Source organism: Nothoprocta perdicaria, unplaced genomic scaffold, assembly GCF_003342845.1.
Source record: "Nothoprocta perdicaria isolate Ctin4 unplaced genomic scaffold, notPer1 scaffold_41, whole genome shotgun sequence".
Lineage (NCBI taxonomy): Eukaryota > Metazoa > Chordata > Aves > Tinamiformes > Tinamidae > Nothoprocta > Nothoprocta perdicaria.
The window spans coordinates 4,321,963-4,347,904 of record NW_020455655.1 but is presented as its reverse complement, the minus strand read 5'-3'; the positions used below and the strand labels follow the sequence as shown (position 1 = coordinate 4,347,904).

At 41.2% G+C, this 25,942-nt stretch overlaps 2 protein-coding genes and 1 long non-coding RNA gene across 6 annotated transcripts in view; 2 read left to right on the top strand and 1 right to left on the bottom strand.

Annotated features, from left to right (window-relative positions):
- Window positions 1-9,848: 9,848 nt before the first annotated feature.
- On the bottom strand, window positions 9,849-12,243 carry RAMAC (RNA guanine-7 methyltransferase activating subunit). 4 transcript variants are annotated; one of them, XM_026045793.1, is made up of 3 exons: window positions 12,195-12,243; window positions 11,384-11,548; window positions 9,849-10,689 (listed from the first exon to the last, which is right to left on the bottom strand). In XM_026045793.1, the coding sequence occupies exons 2-3, from the start codon at window positions 11,545-11,547 to the stop codon at window positions 10,500-10,502; spliced, it is 354 nt and encodes a 117-aa protein (XP_025901578.1). In that variant the 5' UTR covers window position 11,548; window positions 12,195-12,243; the 3' UTR covers window positions 9,849-10,499. The 4 variants fall into 4 exon arrangements, with proteins under 4 accessions (XP_025901578.1, XP_025901579.1, XP_025901581.1 ...); XM_026045794.1 differs by having other exon boundaries at window positions 12,208-12,237; XM_026045796.1 differs by lacking the exon at window positions 12,195-12,243 and adding an exon at window positions 11,933-11,939.
- Window positions 12,244-19,612: 7,369 nt separating this feature from the next.
- LOC112952846 lies at window positions 19,613-22,966 on the top strand. Its single transcript, XR_003250478.1, has 3 exons — window positions 19,613-19,723; window positions 22,467-22,542; window positions 22,772-22,966. It is a non-coding gene; the product is annotated as an uncharacterized LOC112952846 (long non-coding RNA).
- A 1,899-nt stretch (window positions 22,967-24,865) lies between these two features.
- Window positions 24,866-25,942, top strand: part of HOMER2 (homer scaffold protein 2) — a 57,704-nt gene continuing 56,627 nt past the window's right edge. The window contains exon 1 of the mRNA XM_026045747.1: window positions 24,866-24,895. Within this exon, the coding sequence (XP_025901532.1) occupies window positions 24,882-24,895 (14 nt within the window). The 5' untranslated portion in view covers window positions 24,866-24,881. The remainder of the gene's footprint in view (window positions 24,896-25,942) is intronic.

Genomic DNA, 25,942 nt, shown 5'->3' with positions numbered 1-25,942 from the left:
TCTGTCAGTATTTTTATGCATGCTCTCAATTATATCTCTAACATTCTCGTTGCTGATGACATACCAGGGAGAAGGGAAGATCGTTACTGATGCACTGCGTAGCAGCCTGATTACTCAACTGTTTGATACCCAGCGTTTTACTCAAGCTCTACGCTCTTTTCCTAATGCATTCTCTGACAAATCTAAGTAAGATAATTCTAGAAGTGAACTAGTATCTTAGTACTTACAGATCTGGGTTGTGGTTAAAGATGTACTTTTAGCTTTTTGTTTGTTTGCTTTTATAATTAAGTTGCTTAAACTTTAGCAAAGTATAAGTTAATGTAAGTTTTATGTCCAGCAGTCTTATAGCACAGATCACTTTTGCTCTTTCTCCTCCCCTGTTACATTCACCTTCTGAAATCAAACTTTGAGAGTGGGTGCATGGTTTCACTGCAGCACTTTTACTTGCTAATTAGGGATATTTAATTATACCCTCTGAAACCTGCCTGTCTGCTCTTTAACTTTCAAATCTACTTCATTTATCATGTGCAGCTTGTCTTTATCTCTCCTTTCAGTCCCATGTGTTTCTAAATCCCCTTTTCCTCCTGTATCATCAGTCCAAATAATCCTGTRTAATTGACAACTTTGTCAGTAACTGGCAGTGGCAATTTAGCAGAAAGCACAGTTTAATATCTTCCTTCTTTCAGCCTCCAGGAAGATRGATACACCTGATCTTTCCCATTATTTCACATGCCTTGCGCTCAGTATTTACCTTTCATACTGGTTATTGTATATGCAAAACCTGAACCAGCTGAGTCCCACCTCCCCCCCTTTTTATTTTAGTTTACTGTATTTCTTTCTTAATGTTTTTAGCCTTTTCTCTCAGCAGGATGAGTCATTGTCGTATTTGCTAGTGTAAAAATGTGCTCYTCTGTTTCCTTCTGGGCATGCAGTGCTTTACATGCATGTGAAGCAGGTCTTTCTCTGAGGTCCTGGGAGTCTGTGTCTTCCTTCTTTGTATATTAGCTTTTCAAATAAATTCTTTATTGTTCACTGAAAATTCATTATCTTTCCTCTTTAAATATGGCATTTGTTTCTGTGTTGCCTCAGAGGCTGGGAAAGCTCGAGTGAGTTTATTCAGCAGGGAGACACCTTGCCATCTTGCTGCAGGCATGATTTTGAGAACATTGTTTAAATAACATTTAATGTCATCCTAATCTCAGGAAGGACAGGTGGAAAGGGAAATACATTGAGTATCTACCATTCAGTCACTATAGAAACATGCCCTAAAGAGAGCAGTTGGCCAGGGACTTAGGAGAACAGAGTGCTGAAATGAACAGCAAAGGGTCGAAGCCTCATTTCGTGCTGCTCAGGAAAAGCAGACATATGCCTTACGAGAATATCTGGGGTTAGAAAGTGCAGTTCTGGGGTAATTGCCATTAAACGGTGTTCTTTTTTTTCTATCCTGTATGAGTGCATGGGAGGGGTTGCAGTGAGTTGTTCTCTGCTCAGTCTTCATTGCTATAATAAATCTTGCAGAGCAGTGGTGAGCAAGAATGCATTAAGGCATAATTAAAAAAAAAAAAAAAGCTTATATATGTTAGGACATATTTGGTGCCCATTTATTTCAAAGAGGCAAGTTGAGTTTTATGAAATAAGCTGTTTCTGTGGAACTTTCTTTTAGTGTTTCCCCTTTTATTAGCTTGTGGTAAAATCGGCACAGCTTTCTGCTGCTGTGTGAATGCTCAGGGAGGCCTTGGGGTAGATTTGAAAGCAGCAGCAACAGGAACGTGTTGCTACTCCTGCCCCGAGCTCGGGGCTCCCGCCCACGTGCCCTCCTGCCGCCCTCTCACATTTGGGTTTGCAGCCACTGTGCCCAGTGGCAGGACAAGGCCCTTCAGTGCCTTATCACCTACTGGGRTCGCTTCTGCTCTTTATCTCTTACGTCAGCTGTGTTGCTGATGCTCCTCTCCTTAGGTGTTGCTGTCTTTTCTTGCTTATTCTGTTTCTTCGGCCCAGCAGCAATTTGAGATTTGGAAGGGAAAGAAAGATTTTCTTGGGAAATAAGCCATGAACTCAGAGGGCAAACCTGTCCCTTCTAGGAGGGTCTCGCAGCAGTGCTGTATAGTCTCTTGGCATTTGTCTTTAATAAAATGTCTACTTTTGTCTTCAGTACATCTGGCAGCAATCAGCCAGCACGTAGATAAGGTCACGTTCCTGCTATTTTTTCCCTTCAGTCCTTTCTGTTTTTTTTTCTGTATTGGGTGCAAGTGCTTGGAAATGCATGCTGTTCTGTTTCTTGGGTAAAGCAAAAGCTCAAAGTCTCTAGTTGCCACTGTACTACAAATAATAATAAGTGCATAATCAAGGTTGCATTTATTTTGTGTTTATTCTGAACATTAGAGACTTGTGGCAATTATAATACCATTAAGTGGTAATAGAAAAGGATTTAAAAGTGGATCATGAGACTCTTGGAGGGAAATGAAAATGTTGCTTGTTTTTCYGTAGCATCAGAGGCTTTGCATTCTTCCCTCTTACGGCAAAGAGAACAAACTGAAGTGATTCCCAAAAAGCTGGGGCATAGATCCAGGCCTATGCAGGGCTATATGAAAGACAAGTTTATGTGTGAGAGCTTAAATGGAAATAAAGATAGTCTCTCAAACGCGTATTTGTCTTTCAAATAAATATGATATGGTTTGAAGATGCACCAAGAGGTGTTTTCAAAGTTTAAAATATCCTTCTAAATGTGCACGTGAATTCCAAATAGATATCTCAATATCTCTAGGAGTTAATAGAGACCAAATTAAATTTCACAGGGAATACTCCACAAATGACCATTTTATTGAAAGTTTCAAGTTAAGAGGCAAATGCAGTGTAGCACTAGCTATTTTTGGTCTTGCTGACATGTAGTGTTCTCTCTGAGCGCACACTGTGTCTCCCAGCCGTGCTTACRGGCTGGGATGTGGAAGCTGCTCCGTGTTTCGAGGCACGTGCTGCTGGCGGTAGCTGCCAACCCGCTGCACCCCCTCCACCAGGCTGCATTTGTGCCCGGGCAGCAGCAGCACCCCCTGCAGAAGAGCTCCTCTTTGTGTATTTTTGCATAGACTTTGTTAAACCATTTTAGTTTAGACTGTTACAACATTTTTGTATTTTCCTTATTTTCCTCAGAGTGGCTTATTTTAGTTTAGCCAAACAGCACATCCATAGCCTCCTGTACACACACACACACACACACACACACACACACACACACACACCCCAAAGGTGCTTTAACTGCTTTGGTTTATGCTGAAGAAGGCGCCTCTGCCCTGTCTGTAGGTATTTGGACGGTGCTGATGGTCACTGTCTCCTTGTTTAGCCACTTTTCTATCTATACACTATTTTAAACCTGCTCTGAATTTGCTAAAGTAAACCAACACACAGATACTCACTATGGGCCTCAAATTAGGGTGAAAGTTGTGATTATCTTGATGCTTATTTTGGAAGGTGGGATTATAGAAATGAGCTGATACACATTTATTRAAGTTTCCTTTGTGCCTTATGAGTGCCAGTGTTTTTAGCAGTCTTAAAGGCTTCTGTACAAGCAGTAGAAAACTTGAGGGGGGCYGGGAAGGTTCCCTAGTGTGTGTCCTGGGAGAAGTGGTTGCAGCGAGGTTGCAGCCAGGTTGCTTAAGAAGCCTGCTCTGAGGAGATGGAAATKAATGGTTAAGGTCGTCAGCCAAAGGCCCGTGGCGCCCGTGCACTTGTGAGCCAAGAGCAGCTGAGCCTATGGATGGTTTTGAATCCAAAGTCACGATGGGACCTGCTGGGATGTCTAGGATCCTCCSTCAGAGCATTAATGAAAAATAGATGCCATCTGGAAGGATTCTCATGCCAAGGGATTGCGGTGCCCTCTTTGTCTTGTACTTCTCATCAATCACAAATGACTTTTAAACAGATTTAGATTTTACCTTCAATCAAATGATTTCATCTTCTCAGCTGCTAAGGATACTCTCCTTGACCTTTCAATGTCCTCTTTTAGAAGCAGGACTTTTTCTGAGGCATTTGTTGTGATGGATGCTCTGTTAGTTGTCTTTTATTTTTCCCTTTCCCACACCGGTTTATCCCTCCCTTTTTCATGACTCCTCCACTCCTTCCTTTACTACTACATTTTTTTTTCTTTCCTTTTGCCATAGATTTAGGTTTAAACATAGGTTTAAATAACAGCTTTACCTTTTGCATTTCTAAAACTTGGATGTTTAAGTATGAAATGGTGGTGCGTTACATGAAACTTTTCCCATCTGCTAGATTAAAAAAATGTAATACTTTCACAGAGACYGGCATTCTTGCACAGTCTTCCCATGTTTGTGTGGTATGTGTGTGTGAACGTGAATGCTTTTGAGAGCCATTCGATTCAAGTGAATAGTGCATTCAGTACAGCAGCCATGGCAAGTTATGTTGATGGTGAATCTATCTAGTTTGTATAGATTGCTCCCACACTTTTAATGCAACTCTCCAGTTTAGAATTAACAATCAGATTAACCCTAGCTCTTAGCTATAAGGCTGTGTTCATGAAGCTTATTTTTGAAAGATATTTCTTTGATGTCTATAAGAGTTAGAATCATTTTTTATTGAGTGCAAGAGTAGTCATACAGTACTCGGAATGTTTTCTAGGCCACTGAATCCCAGGGGTGCAGCCTGCAAATAATCGTCTGTATAACAACGCAGTAAAATAAAGGCAGGGTTTAAATCAAGTAATCRCCAGCATATTATTTGTAGTGTGTTTAGTTTCAGTTTGAACAAAACCTGAAAACAATTGATTCCCTCACGAATATGTTTCCGGTGCAGCCTGTTGGACCCTGCAGAGCCCAGGTGAGGTTTTGCTGTGCTCCATGTATGTGCTCTAAATGGGGCAGCCCTTGCCAAAGAGACCTGGTAGCTGACGTGGATGGGACAAAGGAGGGAAAGAGAGAGGACGAGGGGAGGATTCTCGCTATTTTGTGGATAGGAAACTGAGACACAAAAGTGTTAGCCGTGACCTGTAGCTGAGGTGGGAATTCACCCATGTATCTGTCTCTGTCTTCTACAGCATCCTCTCCATTTGTCTTCCTTTTTAGTCCAGATGGAGTGACTCGTGTTGTGGTGAAATTGACTTTTCAGAATTTTAAAATTGCTTTAAAAAGGCTATTTTAGGAGCATTCGGGAATAGGAGGAACTGGTAAAACAGAGGTATCTGATACAGAGTAGCCTGATGCCTGTGTAATGATAGGATGCAGATCAAAAGATTACTTAATATGGGATTTAGAAAACATTTTTATGGCAGTGTAAGAATATATCCATAGCAGATGTGGAAGGGGGTAGGATTAGGCTGATCTTTCATTAGCTACTGCTAAATCCTGTTGTCTCTAAAAGCTAAAATCCAGCTGGTGAAGTCTGGAGAGGTCCTTCTGTGGGGTTGAGGGAGGCTGCGGGGTACATACTGCGATCAGCAGGCACTTGTTTGTCCTTCCCTGGATCTAGTTGCCTGGCCTAAGGACTTGCAAAGCGTGCTGTGCGGCAGGGTGGCTGCTTCAGCACGTGCAGACACTGAGGCCCATGGACCTGCCCCTTGCTGGGTGCTGGGGAGGCGCTGGGGGCTGCCGGGGGTAGCGATGGTGCATTTGTTCCCCCAAAGGCCTATCGTAACCAGTAATCAAATTGCAATTCATATTTTCCCTGTAGATTCAGAATACAACAGTAAAAGGGCATTAAACAGTCGTGCCTTCGGTGAGCCGTGCTGCTTCCCAGCTTTGCCGGGGCTGGACAGCGTCGCCTTCCCTCTCCCTTCTTGTTTTAGAGCAAGGCAGGATGCAATCTGGCCGATGGAGGTGTCCGCCGAGGGGCAGGGCTGGGGAAAGGGGATTTGCCTGGTGGCTCKTCCAGGTTAAGCTGGAATGATATGTAATAGTGTGGGGCTGGTGTGTAATAGCGTGGGGCTGGTTGCATTCAGTAATTAGTATTAATTTATTTTTATTAAACATATTTCCAATAGAAAACAGACTTCAGGCATGATTTCGGACAAAGTATAATCCACCATCTGATCTGCTCAAAAATTCCTGCTGCATGTTTAAAATCTGAGGACGTGGTGGCCAAAAGCTATATGAAACATCCTGTTGTTTATTGGTATTTTTTAACCTATATCTCAACAACACTAATTATAACCTTAAATATTTGTGTGAATATATAAATACCAAATTGTTTTTCCTTACACTGAAAAAAGAACCTTGAAGAGCTTAAGATCCTTAATGAATCTTTTAACATGCAATATGTTTCAGTTTGAAAATACTGTCTTCCCTCATTATTTTTTTCTAGAAGAAAAATAAAGATTTGGCTTTGGTTGCTTTTGTATTTCTATAACAAATAATTTTCTTAATTTTAACTCATCTTTGAGTAGAGGAGTTTTTCCTCAAATAACAAGCAGRAGTAGCTATTGGAACAAGATCATCTTTTATTAGCAAGGCAAGGTTTGAATCACATAATATGCAAAAGAAGGGAGGAGGAAATACATTTGTGGGGAAAAGYCATCAAGCTGCCAGGCACTCTTTGAAAAAGAGGCATGTGCATATTAGGAACAAGATATTGTTAATTTATATTCCTGCTTGTTGGGAGAAAAAAAGGTTATCAGTAGAAATGATTATATGATTTATCCTCTCTGTGCTTTTATTAGACTTATAGGAAAATGTACTTATTACCAACTTTTACCGTCTCTTGTAATAAATTTGCATTTTAATAGAACAGAGTGCTTAAAAAGTCAGAGGGTGAGCTGTATAGAGGTAGCGCTTTGGCATCACTGTTCTCATGAGCGAATGAAGACCGACAACCGCTGCGCGCAGGCAGTGCTCTTCTGAAGAAGAATATAAGCCATGGTAAACAAAAATGAATCCAGGCCTGCAGGGCCTAATGAAAAAATAATCCTCTTGAGAGGAAAGATCATTATGCACCACCATACTAAAGTTGCCATCTACTATCCTGACAGTTCTGGAGCTGCTGGACTCCGGGATTTATGTCCACGTGCATTGAATCAGGCTGCATATTTCCTTGGTACTGTCAGGGCAACCTGATCTGCCCTATAATCTTTCTTACTTTCTGGTTGTTAAAATATCAGCTCTTTGCATAATTTAAGCGGGGTTATATAGCTCTCTTCTAACACATGAGGACAGCAGGACAGATTACGGTAATATTTCCCCTTGGCAAATGAAAGGTAAGGGAGTTGCAGTTTCATTAAAATGCTGATAAGCTGCTATGGGGGAGAGTCCTGCTCTCTGTTCCCTGCCCACATGCTCCTTCCCCCGGCTTTTGTCGGAGGGCTGGAGAGCAGGTGGCTGCACAGGCTGCATCTGCAGTTAGMGCAGAGTGGCATCATTTCCGCAAGAAATTGAGAGAGGGAAAAAGAGTTAGGGGAAAAAGAGTTAAATCTGATATAGCTTGAACAGATATAGCCTGCAGCATCTCAGTTTAAGAAGCAAATGTGGACATGTTTCTTAGTTAAGCAAAATATTTCTTAAAAAATTAATAGTACAAGTTTAAATAAGTATGTATAATGTATATGTAAAAGGATACTTAACAGTAGGAATTTAAATATACTGTGGTTCTAGAATGTTGATTATACACATATTGAAAGAATTSCATTTCCCTTCCTCTAAAATCTCTATTGGAGTCTCTTGATGATATCTCAGCTTCTAGCTAACCTTTCAGAGCACGTCGGCCCACTTCTGCTGCCAGCACTGGGGCTCGGATAAAATAGATGCTGAATAGCAGTGAACAGTTGTAAAATTGTGTCTCTCAAATCACACTAGGATTTTTTTTCTGGCACTTTTTTTTTTTTTTTTTTTTTTTTGGGATTCCAGTGGCTTTCAGCATAGTACTGATTTGAAAGTATTTAACCATTTTGAGAACACTAGTTTATCTTTCTTTCGTTTTATGTGTCTTAATAATTATGGCTGAGCAAATGTCAGAGGGAAGAGTTCTTTTCAAGTAAAATTTCAGGCACTGAATTGTAATGTTTACTCTATAATCTCCATAGTATTTTAAAATTTTCTGTAGATTTTGCAGTTGCAAATGTTAAGGTTTTCTCTGTAGCACTGTATTATGCGGAGAGAGAAAAAACATGTGAATAAAGCTTAATTGCAGGCAGTATTTCCCAGATTTAAGTAGCGTGACAGACAACAGTAAAATAGACTCTCCTAAATAGTAGCCTTTAAATGGACACTGCTACAGGTAATAATTGCTGAATTCTAATTATATATTTCTTCAGTGCAAGGTATGCATTTGTTTTGGGTATAGTATTCATCAAAAAAATTGTTATAATTGTACTAAAAAAAAAAGTTTTGTAAACTTTTAAGTCTTAAAACTGGATTCAAAAGTTACAGTGCTGAGGCAGGTAGTGAATAATACGAATCAAGCATGTAAAACAGAAACAAGGAAGCTGCCGTGATCTTTGTGCTTTTTCTTGCTGACCTAGTCGAGAAATTCAGACCACTACAACCAAGATCATGGAATAAGTGATTCTAAGTCTTAACTTCTGCTTGAACAGGCCCCTCTAACATACCTGCTTATCCAGCTTGATAACTTTGGTAGGCCCCTTCTTTATTCACTAATTGAAATACACTAAAATAAAATAGTTACTCTGGGCTTGAGAAAAGCAGCAGATAAGACAAAATCCATTCCTTATGCCAGGTTTTATTTCAACTGGAGATGCTACTCCAGATGGTAACTGGGAAGAATATCCTGGCTCAGGCTGTCTTCCGTGGCATAGCTGGCAGGGTCAGGCTTAGTCTTTGCAGAGAGAGATCTACACTTTTCTTGGAAGTGGGAATCTGGAATATCTGTTGCCTTGCATGTGTTTCTGTGTTTTAAAAAAAAAAAAAAAAAAAAGGAATTCTGCAGTGCCATCTTGCAGCCTTCCTGTAGCACATAGAAAAACTCTGGATAATCTTTTTGCACTTGTGTAGCAACTCAGCCACCATCCATCAAGTGGTTAAAAAAATAAGTTGTGTTTCATCCAGAACTCCTGGAAGGAAAAACAACCACCTGCTGCCCATTTCCTCAGGTTAAACAATCAAATTCAAGGCAAATGCTTCATGAAGTAGAGTAATARCTGTATCAGAGCTCTCAACAATATTGTATGAAAAGGAGAAACTTCAGAAATACTTGTAGGTAGAGGCACTTGTAAGCAGCCCAGCTTTTGCATCCCAAGACTAAAAGGCTACAAAGAGCACACATTTCTATAATCAAAAGTAAGCAGATGCTTCAGCATTTGCAAGAACATGAGGAGTTGGAAAAGGATGCGCTTGACTTCTGTATTTATTCTTTATTTTTCAATCAAGATCCACTAATTTAAACTCCTGTCACAGGACAAGGTGTGATGCACATACTTACAGCCCTCAGCCTGGAGGGTTCTGTGTTACTGTACAGTAGCTGAAGAAAACATCAAGCACTAAAAATGCACCATTCTGATACAAATCAACTTACCAAGTAAACAGCACAACCAAAAACTCTGACCTACTTATAGCAGAATACTAGGTACTGGATTAACGCTCTAGACTTCTAATTGATCCTAGTATGTCTCATCCTCTTGATTTTAGCTGAGTGGGCTACTTTTCTAATTTAAACTAGCAGCTGTCCAATATTAACACTACTTAGTGTTGATTCTTGTGCAGCTGTCCATCTAGCTGCCTGTGTTGTAATTGTAAATATTTCAAGAGTAGATTCAGAAATATTCAAGAACATCTTTAAGCCCAATATGCTTTTATTTGTGAATGTTGAAAAAAAYATACAGAACTCAAATTTAAATTTAGAAAACTAAAAACATATCCTACTGTTTATTTTTTTCATGCAAAAAGTACAGAACAGTAGTTATTGCAGTTCAAGACATCCACAAAACTCTCCATAAAAACTACAGTCATCAGGATTTAACAGCTTTACTTAAACAGGAATCCCAAAATGTGACATGCACATATCAAAAACATTTTAAGATGATAGCATGTGTGGCTTCTCAATTTCTCATCAATAGTTCCTCTCTAGGGATCTCATAAGTGTCAGCACACCATAAAGTCTTGCTGTTACAGCATCTCCTTTTGAAACAGCTGAAATTCAAACCAAACCATATTTTTCTCAGTAGTAGAAGCCAAACTTAGAACTTCTCTCTAAAGAAAGACACAATATGTGCCTTTCAAAAAGAACCATATTAAGACCATGTGCTAGTAGAGTAAGTTGCAGACTAGTCCCCGACCTGTTTTCCAAAACGTAACAGAAAAGTGTATTAATAAACAAAGAAGGAGATAGCAATTTAAGATCTGCAGAGTCCACACAAACTTAGATATGCCTTTATTACTCAAAAAGGGTTCTTCCTGCTTTAGTTTTCACTACACATAAACAGAAATGGACTTCAAACTTGACTCTTAGTTATCTAAAAGACTGTGGAAAAATTCGAAAACTGAGACAGACAAAGCCCAGCTGACTGTTTTACACGTTGTTACAGGACCTTCAAAGCACAAATCTCATCAGTAGGGATGGTAACGACGCCCAGGGTTATAGGAGTTGTAGCCATACTGTCCATAATGGGAAGAATAAGATTGTCCTTGTCTGTGCTGCTGGTAGTTATTACCCCAGCTTCTTTCTGGTCTCTGATTAAATCTGTGGTCACCTTGCCAGTTGTATCTGTCCCCTCTGAAGTATCTGCCATCCTGAAACCTGTAATGAAAAGAAGCATCTCAAAGTTTTGCACAAACAAGAGATTTTAAAAGATGAACGTCTACATGTTTCCACAAGAACTGTCACCAACTACTTAAAGACTCTATTATTGTTTTTATAACTGATAAAAATATATCTATAATAATCTGAGATCGTCTGTTCATTTCTTACTATTGCCCAACGTTTCATTCACTGAGCAGGGAAGGACAGAGTGCTTCTTAGATGAAATCCTGGAACTCTGAGTAAAGACTCTGAGAGACCTTACCTAAAAAGCGGTCAGATAGTCTAGTTCTACAGAGAGCTAAATCCAAGAGTTCAATCTAGTCTCCCTGCTAATCTTTGAAAGCTGTGGCAAGGTTTAAGCACAACTTAGCTATCAAACAGCCTGAGGTCTTGAAAACTGGATATTCTTTAAAACACACGCCACTGTTCTCATGGTTTCTTAGTAATGATCAGGTGCAAGCACGTAACTAAGATACATTTGAGAAGTTGCTTATGGCATTTAMTGTTTTTTAAATCTTTTCCCTGCTTTTTAGTGGAAACTGTTTCTTTTCAATATAGAAGCCTATGCAGTAACAAACAACTTCTATTAGCATTTACTTAGCATATCACTTCTCTGTTTTGAAATACACCTAACCATGTATTTGTGAAACTACTAAGAGCTGTAAAAAAGTAAATAAAAATAAAACAGTACCGATCTCTGTTTCTGTTMCCACCCGATCTATTTCTCCACTCTTCAACTATGGGCGGTGGATCCGTAGGGCGTTTCAGGTACTCCTGGTATTCCTTATCCTCTAGCGTAAAGCGATGAGCAAACATCGTTTCATAATTCACAGGCATGTCAGCTGAAGAAGCCATCCTGAAAAAAATAAACATGGAATACAACAGAAATACTTTAGCGTGTATGATGACTTTCCCTATAATAGTTATCAAAATCTACTTATGGCAAGTCAAGGATAATGAAATGCTGCACTCTGATTAACACAGTAGTTGAGTTTTGGGCTAACGATAAAGATGTCCRACTCTTAATTTATGCTCTAAGCCTGCTAATACAAACAAAATGCCCTCCGTTGTCTCAGTTTCCCTGAAAMGGTCATTCCTGCCAGAAAGCAATTCCAGTTCTTCCAACATCCAGTCTTTGACAAATGTACTGGATGTACTCAATGTTTTTGAGGGACTGCATCTACACTGGAGAAATCAGACTGAGACAACGAAGTTTGAGTTTGCCGAGAGGGGATCTCACCCAAACCCTGCAGATACATGTAGCCGGCGAGGCGAGGCGAGGCGAGGCACTCAGTTTATTTGGCAGCTCATGCTGCCGAGCGGGCCTCGCTGCCAGCGCGCGCGGGTCTCTCACGAGCCGTGACCAACCCGAGCGCCGCGTCCCCCGCCCCGGCTCCTCGCGCTCCCTCCCGGGGCCGCCGCCAACGACGGAGCCTCTGCCCCGTGGGAGGCGCCGCGCGTGGGGAGGGGACAGAGGAGGACAAAACGGAGCCCGGACCCACCGCCCGTGCCGACCTGGTCGCCGCCGTCACCCTGTGTCGCCGAAACCTTCCTGTTCCGGGGCGGGCGCGCGCCGCTTCCGCCGGCCTCGCCCCGCGGGCTCGGGGCGGTCGCGGCCGGTTCGGGGCGGTCCCCGGCGGGCCGCGTGTCCGCGCACGACGCCACGCGGGCCGCGCTGTTGCTGGCCGTGCGCGGCGGCCCCCGTGGCGCCCAAGCTCTTGGGAGGGCGGGTGATGGCAGCCGCCGTTCGTGGCGTTGGGCTCGGAGCTTTGCCCCCTGCTTCCAGAGGGATGGAGACATGGAGACCTTCCTGCAGAGGAAGCACAGCTCATGTCTCTGCTTCCCTCGTTCCCACACCCTTCATGAGTATTTTCATCGCCATTTTCTGCAATTCCTGAGCAAAATAACTTAGAAAAAAGTTTTCTCATGCACTATGTAAGAAATTATTTTCTTTTGCAACCTTTTCAGAAAACAGTGTATCTTTTCAAGTTTTACAAGTTGAGGGACCTGGAGCTGGCCATGCTGTGCTACAGCCTCCTTGCTGTCTGCAGACACTAGCAAAGCTTAGAGACTAATAACCAAATATGTTGCCTAAAGCAAAGYACCCCAGCAGCAGCGCTCCTGGCATCCCGTCCTCCAAATATATTAGACCAAGACAAGGACTCTTCATTTGACATAAACAGACATAATTAAATTTTACTGTCTGGCATGACCTGCCTCGATCTAAAAGAGCCCAATGCAAATATCTTAGCCCGGAGTATTTAGTTATAAATCAAACAATTTGTTATAAAGATTGAAAAAAATAATATATTTTAGCTTAAGTTTTTCTCATATAATCCCTGTCCTAGTGACTACCCTTCGAAAATGGTCAGAAATAAATAAGGATTTTATTTCTTTCTTGATCTCTCGTTTTGGCCTCTGTATATTACAGGTTCACTTGTGTCTGCAGGGGATTTCATGCATAAAATTCATGAGTGRTCCTTAATAAAAGGGAGATCTTTATAGAGCTTTTAGGCTGCTGTTTCATGAATGAAATATTTTTCATTAAAAGTCAAGACTTATTTTAATAATAAACTTTTAATTATAGACCTGAATCATTCATTCATTTAAATAGACGCATAATCTGCGCATATATATAATGCTTTTGAAGGCACAGGTATAGTGTAAACACTTTGAGCAGTATTCTGCACAAATGACCATTTTGCTGGCAGTTATGATTTAGAAGAGCACTCACAGAGAATGCCTGAATCAGGATAGCAGATATATTAAAAATCTTGTGTTTTGAGCATTAGATCTTTTTTTCATACAGTATCTTTGTGCTCACTGTGGGTCAGAGCCTCAGTAAGGCACTAATAAGCCAGGTGGCATATTGCAAAGACTTGTAGATATTGTACTAAARTTCCAACTGCAGGTAAAAAACAGTCAAAGAGACAGGTGATTTTTAAAGAAATAAAGGTGTTTAGACGTAAATAACAGCACCAAGGAGGACTTTCAGCACTCCCTAAGTGTCTTTTGAATATTTGCAGGTGGTCATGTACTTAAAGGATCTCCCTGTGAGTGTTGTCAAGACTGAGGRCTTGATAGTCTGCTCTTGTAATCTTTCTCCTCTCTTCAGGCCTCTTCAGGTAATTAATATGTTGTTTTGGGGCAAACAAAATCTCATAATCAGCACCTCTGAAGTCTACTGTAGTGTGATAAAGCCTCAGAGTTTTTGCCTTTTTTCCCAGGAAATTTATTGTGTTAAATACAGTGCTTTTAGATTTTATATCCTGCAGATTTTAAACTAAGAACTGTTGTATTCAGCCTATCTGAAATTAGACACTTTTCTTTATAATTGGTATTGACAATGAACTGTTCTGTCACAAGGTTTTCTATTGGATGTTCTACACAAGTCCACAGCTTGTGGACTCGAGCATTTTCAATGTATTTGACTAATTAAAAAGAAAAGAAATTAGCTATTTTGTTTATGGACACTTTTTTGAAAATGGAATAAGTCTAAAGCCTTTTCCAAGAAACTAATAATGTTATTAAAGCCTACTGGTTTAAAATCATGTTTTTTTCTTTTTAAACAATTTTTCCTTCTTTGTGTGACTACATTCATTGTTTTATATCAGTTGAGGGTGATGGCTGTGACATTTTAAATGAAAAGTCAGCATGTATCTTGGTTCCAGGAAAAAGAGGGAACTACATTTGCTGTACATTTCTGTATCTTTAAACAGGAGGAATCCTTTTAATCAAATGTTAATATCTACCTTGAGAAATCAACTAAGGAACTAATACTTGTCTGTAATTTTCTTATGTCTGATTGGAGAAATATTGGTTTATATATGAGCAAGCAGAGAAAACTGCAGTTATTTTTGTGGCTCCTGCAGATTTTACAACAAAAAGATACATCTTATATGAGATATATACATTTTTGCTAAAACAGTATCTTTAAAACTCTGACTTTTTTTCCTTGCTGGCTGATGCTGTTCAGTGATTTCCTGTTAGCTGATTAGACCACTTTTTTTTTCTTTTATTTTTTCAGTTTCTCAATGATGTTGCAGGTGAAAGCCTGTTTTGTGTGTGCAATAAAAATTGACTTGTTCAGATAATTTTTTTTCTAGGAAACGGAGATGGCTGGCACTGCCAGGGAGACCAAGACTTTGTGTTCTGGCTGAGGGTGGGTACAAAGGGCGTGTGTGTTTTATGGATTACCTACTAAGAGAACATGTCCCATGAGGGGACATGTGAGTAACTAATGAGCATAAACTATTTGTTGTATCATTAGTTGTGCTGAGCAATAGATAAGCTGAGATACTCTTCAGGCAGTCTGTAGAAATATTTAAAGTTGGGCTCTTTAGGACTTCCTGTGCTTTACTGGATTAGTTCTTATTAGTGGGTATTACTCCTTTGGCTGGAAAGGATTGCTTGGATGAATCTCACTCACRTAGAGAGGAAGGAAGGTCAAGCAGCTGTTCCTGACAAATGTGCCCAAGGCATGTACTGTAATTCTGTCAGATCTGTCTTACCTGAGCCATTATCCTGTATTGTACAACATCACTGAAACACTTCAGAGTGGCTCTTCCATTGCTCYGTATTGTACTGTATAGTGAAGCCCGTAAAGGAACAGATCGCAGAWTCCTGCCAACTTCACTAAGTTAATACAAGAAAAGTTTCCTTCCCTTAATGACCTTAAATGTTAACTGCTAAAAAAACGAAAACAGAACATTGTTCTGTCTTGAAGAATGAGAAAGTCTAATTCATGGTGTTTGACTGTATTGCACAATATCTGTTTTGGTGCTGCAGGGCCCAGTAGCCTTACATTAAACTTACAACAGTAACTCTTGATTAGAAAGAATTTATTCCTAATTTATGCCAGTATGAAAGAAGGCCTTTAATTATCCAAAGAGCTCTTTATGTTATCAGTCTTTTAAATCATGCAGTCGCATTAAATTGTATTTCTGGCTTGTTGTTCTTAAAATCATTGCAGAGGTGATGTTATCGAACTATGATTTTTTTTATATATGTGTGTGTGTGTGTGTGCGCATATATATACACACACACATATATACAAATGAAAAATCAGTATATTCTAGCTGCCGTCTTTTATTTTCACCTTTTAAACTAAATAAGCCATCTGTGCCCTTTGGGGTCTATGAGAATTAATCATTTTTATTATTTTTGCTCTCTTAGACAGTAATTACAGGGTAGTATGCTGCCTTTGTTTTTGCTTTAATATTATGGTGCCATTTTCATCCATGGTGGAACACCACTGACTTCAGACTAGAAATGAATTTGTCCTCAGGAGACGTTTCCAAATGGTCGATACTTTCCTCATGACTACCCAGAGGAGCAACAAAGACGGCAAGACAGAGAGCCCTTTGTTACGGGGAATGTAGCCCAGAGGGGTCCCGTGTGCCGCTCGTGGTGCTCCGTGTGTTCCCCGCCTGGCACGGAGGCAGCTCCGGGCGTGCRGGGGCACACGTGCCGTGCCTGAGGGCAGATGGGGACCCCCACGTAGCACATCTGGTGCACAGGTTGTGCTCTTTCCTGGACGTAGGTGCTGCCCAAACAAATCAAAGTGAGATGAATATTCAGACGCTTAAAGCATAGTTCATGCAACTGCCTGAAAGTCAGAGAATGAAGTAGATAATTTTTAACTCATCGTGATTATCAAATTGTCCAAACTCCAGTTCAGCTGCTTGTTAGCTTTCAAGCAACTGTGTGCGAGGGGAGCTATGAGTCAATGCTATCATGGCTTTGCCTATTGTAAACATTCACAAAATATAAARGAGATACTCAAATTGCGGTATATCAGCAGAGCCCACAGCTGGGCAGAGTAGGGCTACACCACAGGCAGGTCTGACAGCCAGTATTGCCCCAGCCTGTGGGTGAAGATGAGCCTGGTCTGGGCAGTTAAAGCCTGTTAGTGCACTCAGGGCCCTGGCAGTTACACGTGGGAAAAAAAAATATTATGTTTATATCATAAGCTCGGATTCTTGCAGAACCTAGGATGTAGCAGGAGGAATTGCTTATGCCTTTGCAGTAAATGTCTAGCATTTTTCCTGCTTTTGATAGTTGATGCAGTGTGTTACGTGTCAGTCAGTTGCCTCAGATACAGAGAGAAATATTCAGCCTCTAAATAGGATACCCAGATGTCCCTATTTGTTCTCTGAGTTTCTCGATAACTACATTCTCCAGGCACTAGAGAGTTGGTCTGAATTTCCTAATGTGGAGCTGAGATATTTTCTCAAGGCCCCGCATTTGAGGAATTTGTCTCCCTTCTTCATTGCCTTCCCTTTGTCTGCATGCCTGGGAGACTTCTTGAAAGCTCCCCCTAGTTCCTCTTCAGCTAAAGGGTCCTTGTGAAAGCCAGAGCCACCTTTGCACCACTTCAAGCTTGAAGTGTCTTCTAAATCTGAAGCATTTAAAAAAGGCGAAACAGCTGAGACCCATATCCAATCCACATTAAGACCACACTGTGTTAAAGCTGGGTGTGATGTAAATCTATTCAGTGAAGAGAAGCCTGTAGGATTTTGTCAGGTTGGGCTGAAAAGCCGGCTCCCTGTTCTGGCCTTGTCTTGCTGCTGTGTACTCCCCTGCGCTTCCTCTGGTCAGCCCTTGTTCTGTACAGAACTGGGGAACTCTTAGAACAGATACGATCTTTTCATTTCATGTTTGTCCTGTGCTGGGGTTGGTGCCTGACTGGGTCTCTTTTTCATGGCCACTACTAATGGTAATAACTGTCTCTCCTGGTACTAAATTAGGATTGGAGATCATTCTTTCCAGTAGACAACAGTTCCTAATCCTTCAGGAGGCTGCTGTGCCTRTTACCCTTCTGCTTCCCCTTCCTCCCTTCCTGAGACTTCTAATGGGGCTGGCAAGGCACGTTGGCCTTGCCCAGTGCTTGGCTGCTCTAATTCTTTCTTAGTCTCTTGACTCCTGCTGCAGTGTCTTGTCCTGAAGCCTTTCCAGCTGCTGTTTCCACGTCCCTGCTTTTCTCACTCTATTTCACTCTCTCTTTACCACTGTATTGAGCTGTGGCTATTCCATTCTTATTCCCTCACAGCCAACAAGAGTGCTGTGCTGGCAACCCGGCTATCTTTGGGCTGACTTTGCTAGCCCTCAGCAGAGTGCAACTCTTRAATGTCCTTTGGATCCAGTGTGGAAGAGCATGTTTACTACAGAACAGAATACAAATTTTAAAAAATTTGCTATATGCAAAGTTCTGATGGAGGTGCATTAAAAACAAGTTGAGAACAGTACGTGTGTTTGTGAAAACACAAACTAAGTTTCAATGGATACTTCGTGGAATTTTTGTATCGAGCTGCTCATTCTAAGAAAAATAACAATTATTTTCACGGTCTTAAATGCTGCTGTGGGGGTATCGCAAACTTCCTGAGTAAAAACTTTAATTAAAAAGCCAACATTAATCTCTAAGCAGTATCATCCACAGCATATTGCAAGATAAGACTTTTCCAACCTGGAAAACTAGGCAAGATTCTAATTAAATCAGAGGGGAAAAAATGACGAGCTAAATATATGTTTTATTTAAGGATCACAGTTACATATGATATGAAAGATCTCACAATTACTGTCTGGTGGAAAATGCTGCGGCTAGATCTCTAAAGCTGTTTTATGTAAGATAAATCTTGGTTCTGCAGGTTCCAGGTGGGATTTTGATATTGTCTTCGGTGGGGTCAGGACTTTGTAGTGGCTCTGCATTTGACTAGGAAGCTGCTTCAGTCCCCCTGAAAGCTGTGCAGATGATCCGGTAATGAAGCAATGGATCAGGGTGTTATGAGCAAATGCCATATTGCTGCTGGTGCCATCTTTCCACTGAGCTACAAAAACAAAGTCCCACCTATTTATGGTTATTAGAGGTCACAGCTCACCTTTTGAAAAGTCAAGCTCTTAATCCCAGTATACTGGCCAAAATCTATTTTAGGTAGCTCCTCTCCTGCTATCAGCCTTTCCTGTATTGTTCCCATTGGGTATTGTATTGGCCCTCACATCCTGTTCCARACTGTGCTCTGCTCCTCTGTGCTGTCGAACGGTTAATATTTTCCGCAGACTCGTGCCCTGCAGTGATGTGTGGTCTGTGAAGTGATCTCTATATATCCCTCACTTGTCTCACGGGAGTGGAATGAAAATTCATCAATTATGGCTGAACCGTGATAGCACAGAAGTCAAAAGAAGTATCTTTCCRTTGGCATCACTGGCACCCAGTTTGCTTCTGTGCACGTGTTGCTGTTTTGAGATTCCTGCTCGTGAAAACAAAAATGCTTGTAAAAATATGCAGGGCATTGCCTTGCTGAAGGCGGTTGGTTTAGCAAGAATTCCTTTAGCTCCAGAGAAAAACACATTTTAAAGGCTCTTTCCTCAAGAGTATAACTGCTTTCACAACAGGCATTAYTGTGCATGAAGAAATTCCAGTTCTTTGAAGGCGACTTAAAGCACCTGGTTTTCATTCCCTGGCACTTGTGGCTTTGCATGTCCTCTGGATTCAAAAAAAGCCGTTGTTAGGCTTTCAGGGCTGGCTCCTGCTCTTTTCCCAATTCTGCTAATGGTGTGGAATTGTTATATCCTAAGGCAGGCTCTCAAAGGCATCAAGAATTCAGCTTTAAGTATTGGAAGCAAATTGAATAGTAAATAACAATACCTGCTGGTCATTTCCTTTGACCAAATGTTAATTCTTCTTGGCAAACAAACAGAGGGTCTAAAAAAAGAGCAACTCTGGCTAGATTTGTAAGATGTTGTGAAATGTTTTCCACTTAGCTCTTCTGTCATGTGCCATTTAAAATGCCACATTTCAAACTGTAAATCAACTTTCAAGGTGGATAAGAGAGTATCACTGAAAAACATTTTTGCAGGATCGCGTAACTGCTTCCGTGCAAATATAATAATAGTACATCTCTTGTGCAAACATAGGAAAGAGTGGTCATGGACTATTTTGGGAAAAGCGTACTCAGCAGATGGACATAGCAATAAAAGACAATATCCAGTCAGCCRCTGAGGAACAGAAGAGCTGCAGTAAATATTATTAAAGGTGAGTATGGATGAAGGTTAGTGTTTTCCTGTAGGAAAACTACCAAATTAAATTTAGAAAAATGTTGATACATACACAACATAAATCATGTGCTGTTCTGCAAGGGAACAGTAAATGAAAATCAGGRTACATGTCATCCATATTATACAATATTAAGTTAATTGCATTCTCTCRGGCTTGTATAAAAAGTTTTGATATGTGTATATAAATATTATTCCATTGGCCGTGGTTTATTTAAAGCTTTTGAAATGGTCCTCACCCACCTTCCAGCAAATCCTTTTGACTTAGAGTGAGTTCCATAGTGGCGTATTTGGTGCCACCTCCTGTGGTGTTGCATTTGATGCATTTGTTTAATTGGTACATAGCATTTGTTTGTTTTGCCATCCAGGTATTGTTGAAGAACAAAGTTAGATTAGGTAGAATTAGGAATGGAGAACCTCCCTCTGAGCTCGCTTTATTTAGGGAAGGAATTCATATTTAAGAGGGATCCAGAAAATTCTGCCCACAACGCTGCCCTTAGCAAGCCAAAGGGCATCCAAGCAAATGAATCAGAGCTCTGGCTTACCCATGGAAATGGCTGTTTTTTTTTTTCCAATAAAGCAGGCAAGGAGCTGATTGAGGGTCAAAGTCTGCTGGTAAGTTCTAAAGAAACACAAAGAATGAGTTATTTTGCATGAGTTGGGAGTATGAGTATGTATGTGTAGCCAAAGTAAACAYTTCAGGAATCTAGCATACCCTGAAAGGACTGGCCTAGCCACAGCCTCTCTCTCTTCTGATATGGAAGAGGAGGTGGGAATGGGGTTTCCTTTGGAGAGCCGGGAGTGGGGGGGCATTCCCTGGCGCGTCGGGGAGCTCGGGAGAAGGGTGTGAGGACAGAGGTCCCTGGCTCCACTCCCACGGGCAGTGGGGGATCACAGCAGGGCACCAGGCTTGGCCGCGGGGCCGCAGCCCTCCCCGTGCCCTGCCAGGGGAGCAGAGCGGGCGCAGACACGGCCGGGGTCCCGCCACGGCCCCCACCCCAGCACCAGGCACAGGGTCACGCGCTGCGAGCGTTGCAGCCGCTGCAGGGCAAGGGGCTCCTTAGAAAGGCAGCATCCAAGTGCCAGGCTGTGGTTGCTTGGAAATGCAATCCAACTTGGGTATTATTTTGAGCTGAGATTTTTTTTTTTTTTTTTTTTAATCCAAAATTCCATGTGACGGAAGAGATGGGTATTTAAACAGATGTCTGAAATTTCTTTAAAAAATAGAGATTGAGTTACAGATGGCAAAAAGGGTTTGGGAATTAAAACCTCCTGAGTTACAAGAAAATTTACATGTGAGCGAAATGGTTTGCTAAAATGAATGTCCCCGCAGTTCTCTGTGTTGAAAATYAAGCTTCTTTCACCAAAAAGGTGAATATCTTTTCCCTTCTATATTATCTGCTTCTCTACTGGCTGCCATCATCACCATCACAGCCAATCTGCAATATGAGAGTCCTATTTCTAACAGGCAAGGCATATAGTTTTTTTCCTTTCTCTCTTCCTTATACAGTCTGGCTTACTTGGACCAAATTTTTGGATTTGAATTGGTTGAAGAAGAAAAATAATCTATCCCATCTGCAGAACTGGCGCCCATTTACTCTAAGTTGCATTTTATAAATCACAAATGAAATTTGTGATATGCGGTGGGAACGAAGCCAGCATTATCATTTCTTTTTATGAATGAAGGGGATTTTATTTTTTTTCTAATTTTGTGGAAAAGAAAATGACCAAAATTTTGAGTGAAAAAGGCTAATAACTTGAGACATAAAATACAAAATGCTGTCTACTGGAAAGCAAAATTGGACATAAAATTGTATAAAAACTATATAAAACTATAATTTTAAGGAGCGATTCAGGATCTGTCTCATCAGCTGAGAGTCCTGTTCATTACTGTGAACAACTTTATGATGATCACTACTCGTACATATATGCTCAAAAAAGAAAGGATGTTTATGAAACATTAGCAGACTGCGCTGCAAGATGTAAGAACATTTTTTCATGCARTGCTCTCCCCCACAATGAGGAGCACCAGTGTGTGCATAGCAAAAACAATTCAAATTAGCATGAGTTCAGGGAAGAGCTGCAAGACCCATTAGGTGCAGAGAAAATCTGTCCTGCAAAGAGTGACTGAATTTACTTATTTTACAGTGGAGGGCACATCATCAAAGCGTCGACATCAAAAAATATATTAATGTATTAAGTATCTTTTTTCTGTACTTTATAATAATAATAATAATAATAATAATAATAATAATAATAATAATAATTATTCAGGTAAATAGACAAGTTTTCCTGCAGTGTGAGACCACCTTTACAGAAGGTTTGGTGGTTCACCTCTGGATGTGTTCCTGTCCCATTTTCTAGTAGACCAAAGTATGGAGGATGCCTGAAGAATCCATACTAATTTATTCATTAATGGTGACACATGTTGCCTGATTATAATAGTATTATTAGAAATTCATCAGCATATTACAAGTTTGCAGCCTCTTTCAGTGTGCTGTGTGCTTACAGTTCAGGATTGGGAGGCCTGTGTTGGCTGGTTGGGCATATTTTAGCTTTGCTGGCTTTGTTTGTATGTGTACACCTTTTCTCCCCAGAATCTTATTTTTGTTAGCTGTAATTATCTCTTCATTGAGAAGACAGTGCATACCATGGTGTGATGACAACAGTTCTTTACATTTAGATTAAAAGCTGCTTTGAACTGATATTTGCATATTTTACAGGACAACCTCTTTGAAAATGAGATGGAAACCACTCATATACCTTCTGTCACAATGCTAACACAGGAGCTCCATGAAAGTAAGTAATTATATATAAGAATAAAATACGAAGAATAATAAGAGAAGGTTCAACTTAAGCTTTTAATGACACTTAGAAATGGGCTTGTCTTTCTTACTTTTGCAGTCATAGCAGATAGTTGGGAATGGTTGCTCTGGGATGTTTGGTTTATATCTGGAGGACTGGTGGAGGAGAATTATTTTTACCTTAAAAATCACGTGAATGTGAAGGGTTTTTTTCTGTCTTGCAGGAGGACTTCTTGAAGGTGTCAGATGTTTCATGTGAGCGCCGACATTTTTATTGAAAGGACAAGAGGGTTTTTTAACAAATAGATCCTTTGTCCAAATTATTTATTATTGGATTAAGTAGGTTTTAACAACAGAAATAATAGAAAGTTCTCAACAGTCTAACTTAAATCCATTCTTTTTCTCAGTTCGTCTTTAGAAGTTTATATCCTGTGATATTATAATTACATTAATTCTCCAGCTGTCAAGGGATTTTAGAAACTGATTCTCCATTTCAGATGTAAAAATCAAGAATTCCCCAGAGCTTTTTTGGTTAAACTTCTGGATAACATCTAAAGCATGCAAATAGTTGGTTATTTGTCAAAGCAAAAAGTGGAAAATGGCACAGTTCTGCTATAGTAAAAAAAATGCAAATCTCATCATTCTAGTTTAAAGAAAAAAAAAGAGATCACAGTATTGAATATTTTATTTCAACTATCTGCCATGGGGAACAGTGAGAAAACAGTCTTGAGTTGTAACAGTCCAAGAAGACTAAACAGCAGTTCTTTTGAAATACAATTATATATAAAATGGAGTGRTAGAAGATGGCAGTAATGAAAGGCAAACAAAAGGAAAGAAAATAAACACGGAGAGATGGGAGAGACCAGCAAGCTCTTTCCTCTTCTGAATGCAGACTGCAGGCATCGACTTAGGTTGCCAGAGCAGTTCTCTGAAAAAGATATTCACCCTGTATCTAGGAACYAAAAATTACATCTTTAGGAGGTCCATGGGAACAGGAGAAATACTCATCTAAAGTAGTTACATCCATTTGCTGAATGCGGATATACTTATTGTTCAGCTTGAATCATGCTCAGGGATCCTGTGCCTTCAGCATTTTGAGTTTTGCTGAACCTTGCCACAGTAATAAAAGCATACTCGTGAGTACTAAATGAGGACTGAATTATTCCCATCCTCTACAGGAACCAAATCGGAAGTGAAATATTATGTTGCATGTGAAAGCTTAAGAGCTAATTAATTTTGACAGCGTATTTATAGTTCTCATTTACAGAGATCTTGAAATACTTTAAGAAAACRGAATACTAAAAATAGGTATCTATGAGATCTATATCCAAATTAGGATCTGTTTCATAATAGTGGAGAAATTCAATTTTGAATCATCCACAGAGCAAGCGCTTCATTCAATATTGATCATTTTAAACAGTTTGCATGAAATCTGGACCCTGTTCAAAGTCATGGGACTTTTGCCATTGACTTGAATGGGGAGAGGACTTTCTCCTCTGGCAAAGGCAGCGCCACACACACGGCTGGGAGGAAGGGACACCCTTATGGAAAGAGGCGGGGTATGAAAAAAACAGGATACTCAGGGGAAATCCAAATATGACCAGAAAGTGAGGCTTAATTTGCTCTCTCTTGGACAAAACATCTCAGGATACAGTGGAGGCAGAACTCAGTCTCCTCTAAAAGATGGTCCAAAAAGAGCATGAGCTGAGGGACAGGTGGAGCCAAGCAGTATCCAGGATGGTTTCTGTGTATGCATCACGGGAACACCGCTGCTACTGGGATAAGCTTAACCATAAGCACAACCCTTTTTTTGGTAACTGGAGATGAAAATGCACTCTTTAATACAAGCTTGGAAAAGACTGGAGCACTAGAAAACAAACACCAGGAAAATTGCAATTTTATTTTCCAGTTTCACTGTTCTCACAAAGCTTGTAGGACATTACTCCATTTTGATCCGATTCAGTTACATAGTTTACAGCACTGGTTCATAAAACACCATTTTCTAATAACCACAAAAATGAACTAATTAATCAGTGAGGACTAAGTGTCTATCCCATAGAAGGAATTGGCCTGTAAGTCAGCAAAATTAAGTGAATGTTGTAAAAAGGTGAGATAGAACCATCCAGTTTATGTTGGGAATTCTTCCACCAGATTGTCACACTGCTTTTTTTCTCCCATAGGGAAAAGTAGCCCTCACAGCTTTCCCAATAGGTTGTATCGAGATGCGCTCAAGGCTAGGATCAGCATGAGTGTGAAAGGATTAGCACTTTGGCCGTGGTTCTCTAGGAAGAAACAGGAGCTCGGCTGGCYGAAGGGGACACGCAGAGCCTGTAGATGACAGCGATTAGGTGAGCGGTTACATTTCCCTGCACAGCCCATGGCGGCCGTTTGGCCGTATGTGTAATTAGCCTTGCACAGAGAGCAAGTCTGTTGGAGAGATGCCGGTCCCCGCTCAGACTGAGCTGGTTGTTTAACTTAACAGCCCTCTGAAAATGTGTTTGTAATTTGTTGTGCTTTTCCCCCGGTGTGTGGACTTTACTTGGGCATGTGGTGTTGAGATCCCATTTTGGTCTTCTAGACACCAGGAAATAGGTGACTATTAGAGTGGGAGAATAAATGACAGCCTTATTTTCTGCAATAGAAAAGTGTTAGGTTGCTGGGAAAGTTTTCCTTCTGTGTTGGTTCTCCAGAGATCCCAATGTAATACCAAAGATAACCCCATTTATTACACAGAAAAAAAAAATGAGGAAAGAAAACATTAATCTTTTCCCACATTTTAAAAACTTTTTTGAGAAAGGCTGAATCAACTTGTGAAAATGAAAATAATCACTCTTGATGGCAGTATATTAATTATAAACTTGTGTGGGTGAGGAAGTTAAAATCCTCACACGTGCGGATTGGGCATCTGTCCCCAGCAGGGGAGTGTGTTGGGGAGAGACCCCTGAATTCCAGAGCTAGCGGCTTCCCTGGCGATCAGTGCCCTGTGCCTGCACCTGGGTGAGGTTTCCGTGCCCGCTGAAGCCGCTGCTGTCGGGCACCCCGTGGCACGGCCGTTCCGTGGGTGCAGCGTTGCCTCCCGTGGAATCCGCCTGTCGCTTATTTCCACGCAGCCTGGCTGGGAACAGCCGCTGTGACACGAGCCGCGTGTGCGGGGCCGCTGCACGGGGAAGGAGGCTCGGCACCCGCTGGGGCTGCTGGCACCGTCCTGCGCCGGGACCGGGACCGGGGCAGGTGCCGAGGCCGCGCCGGAGCTGCCCGGCGCGGCAGCAAGAGCGGGCCGGGCACGAGGAGCCCGGGGGGGCGCTCCCGGCGCGGGGGCTCCGCGCCCCGAAGTTCACGCGAAGTTTCCTGGGCGCCGGTTGCGCCCAGCGGGGCCCTCCCGCCGGCGGGGGCGG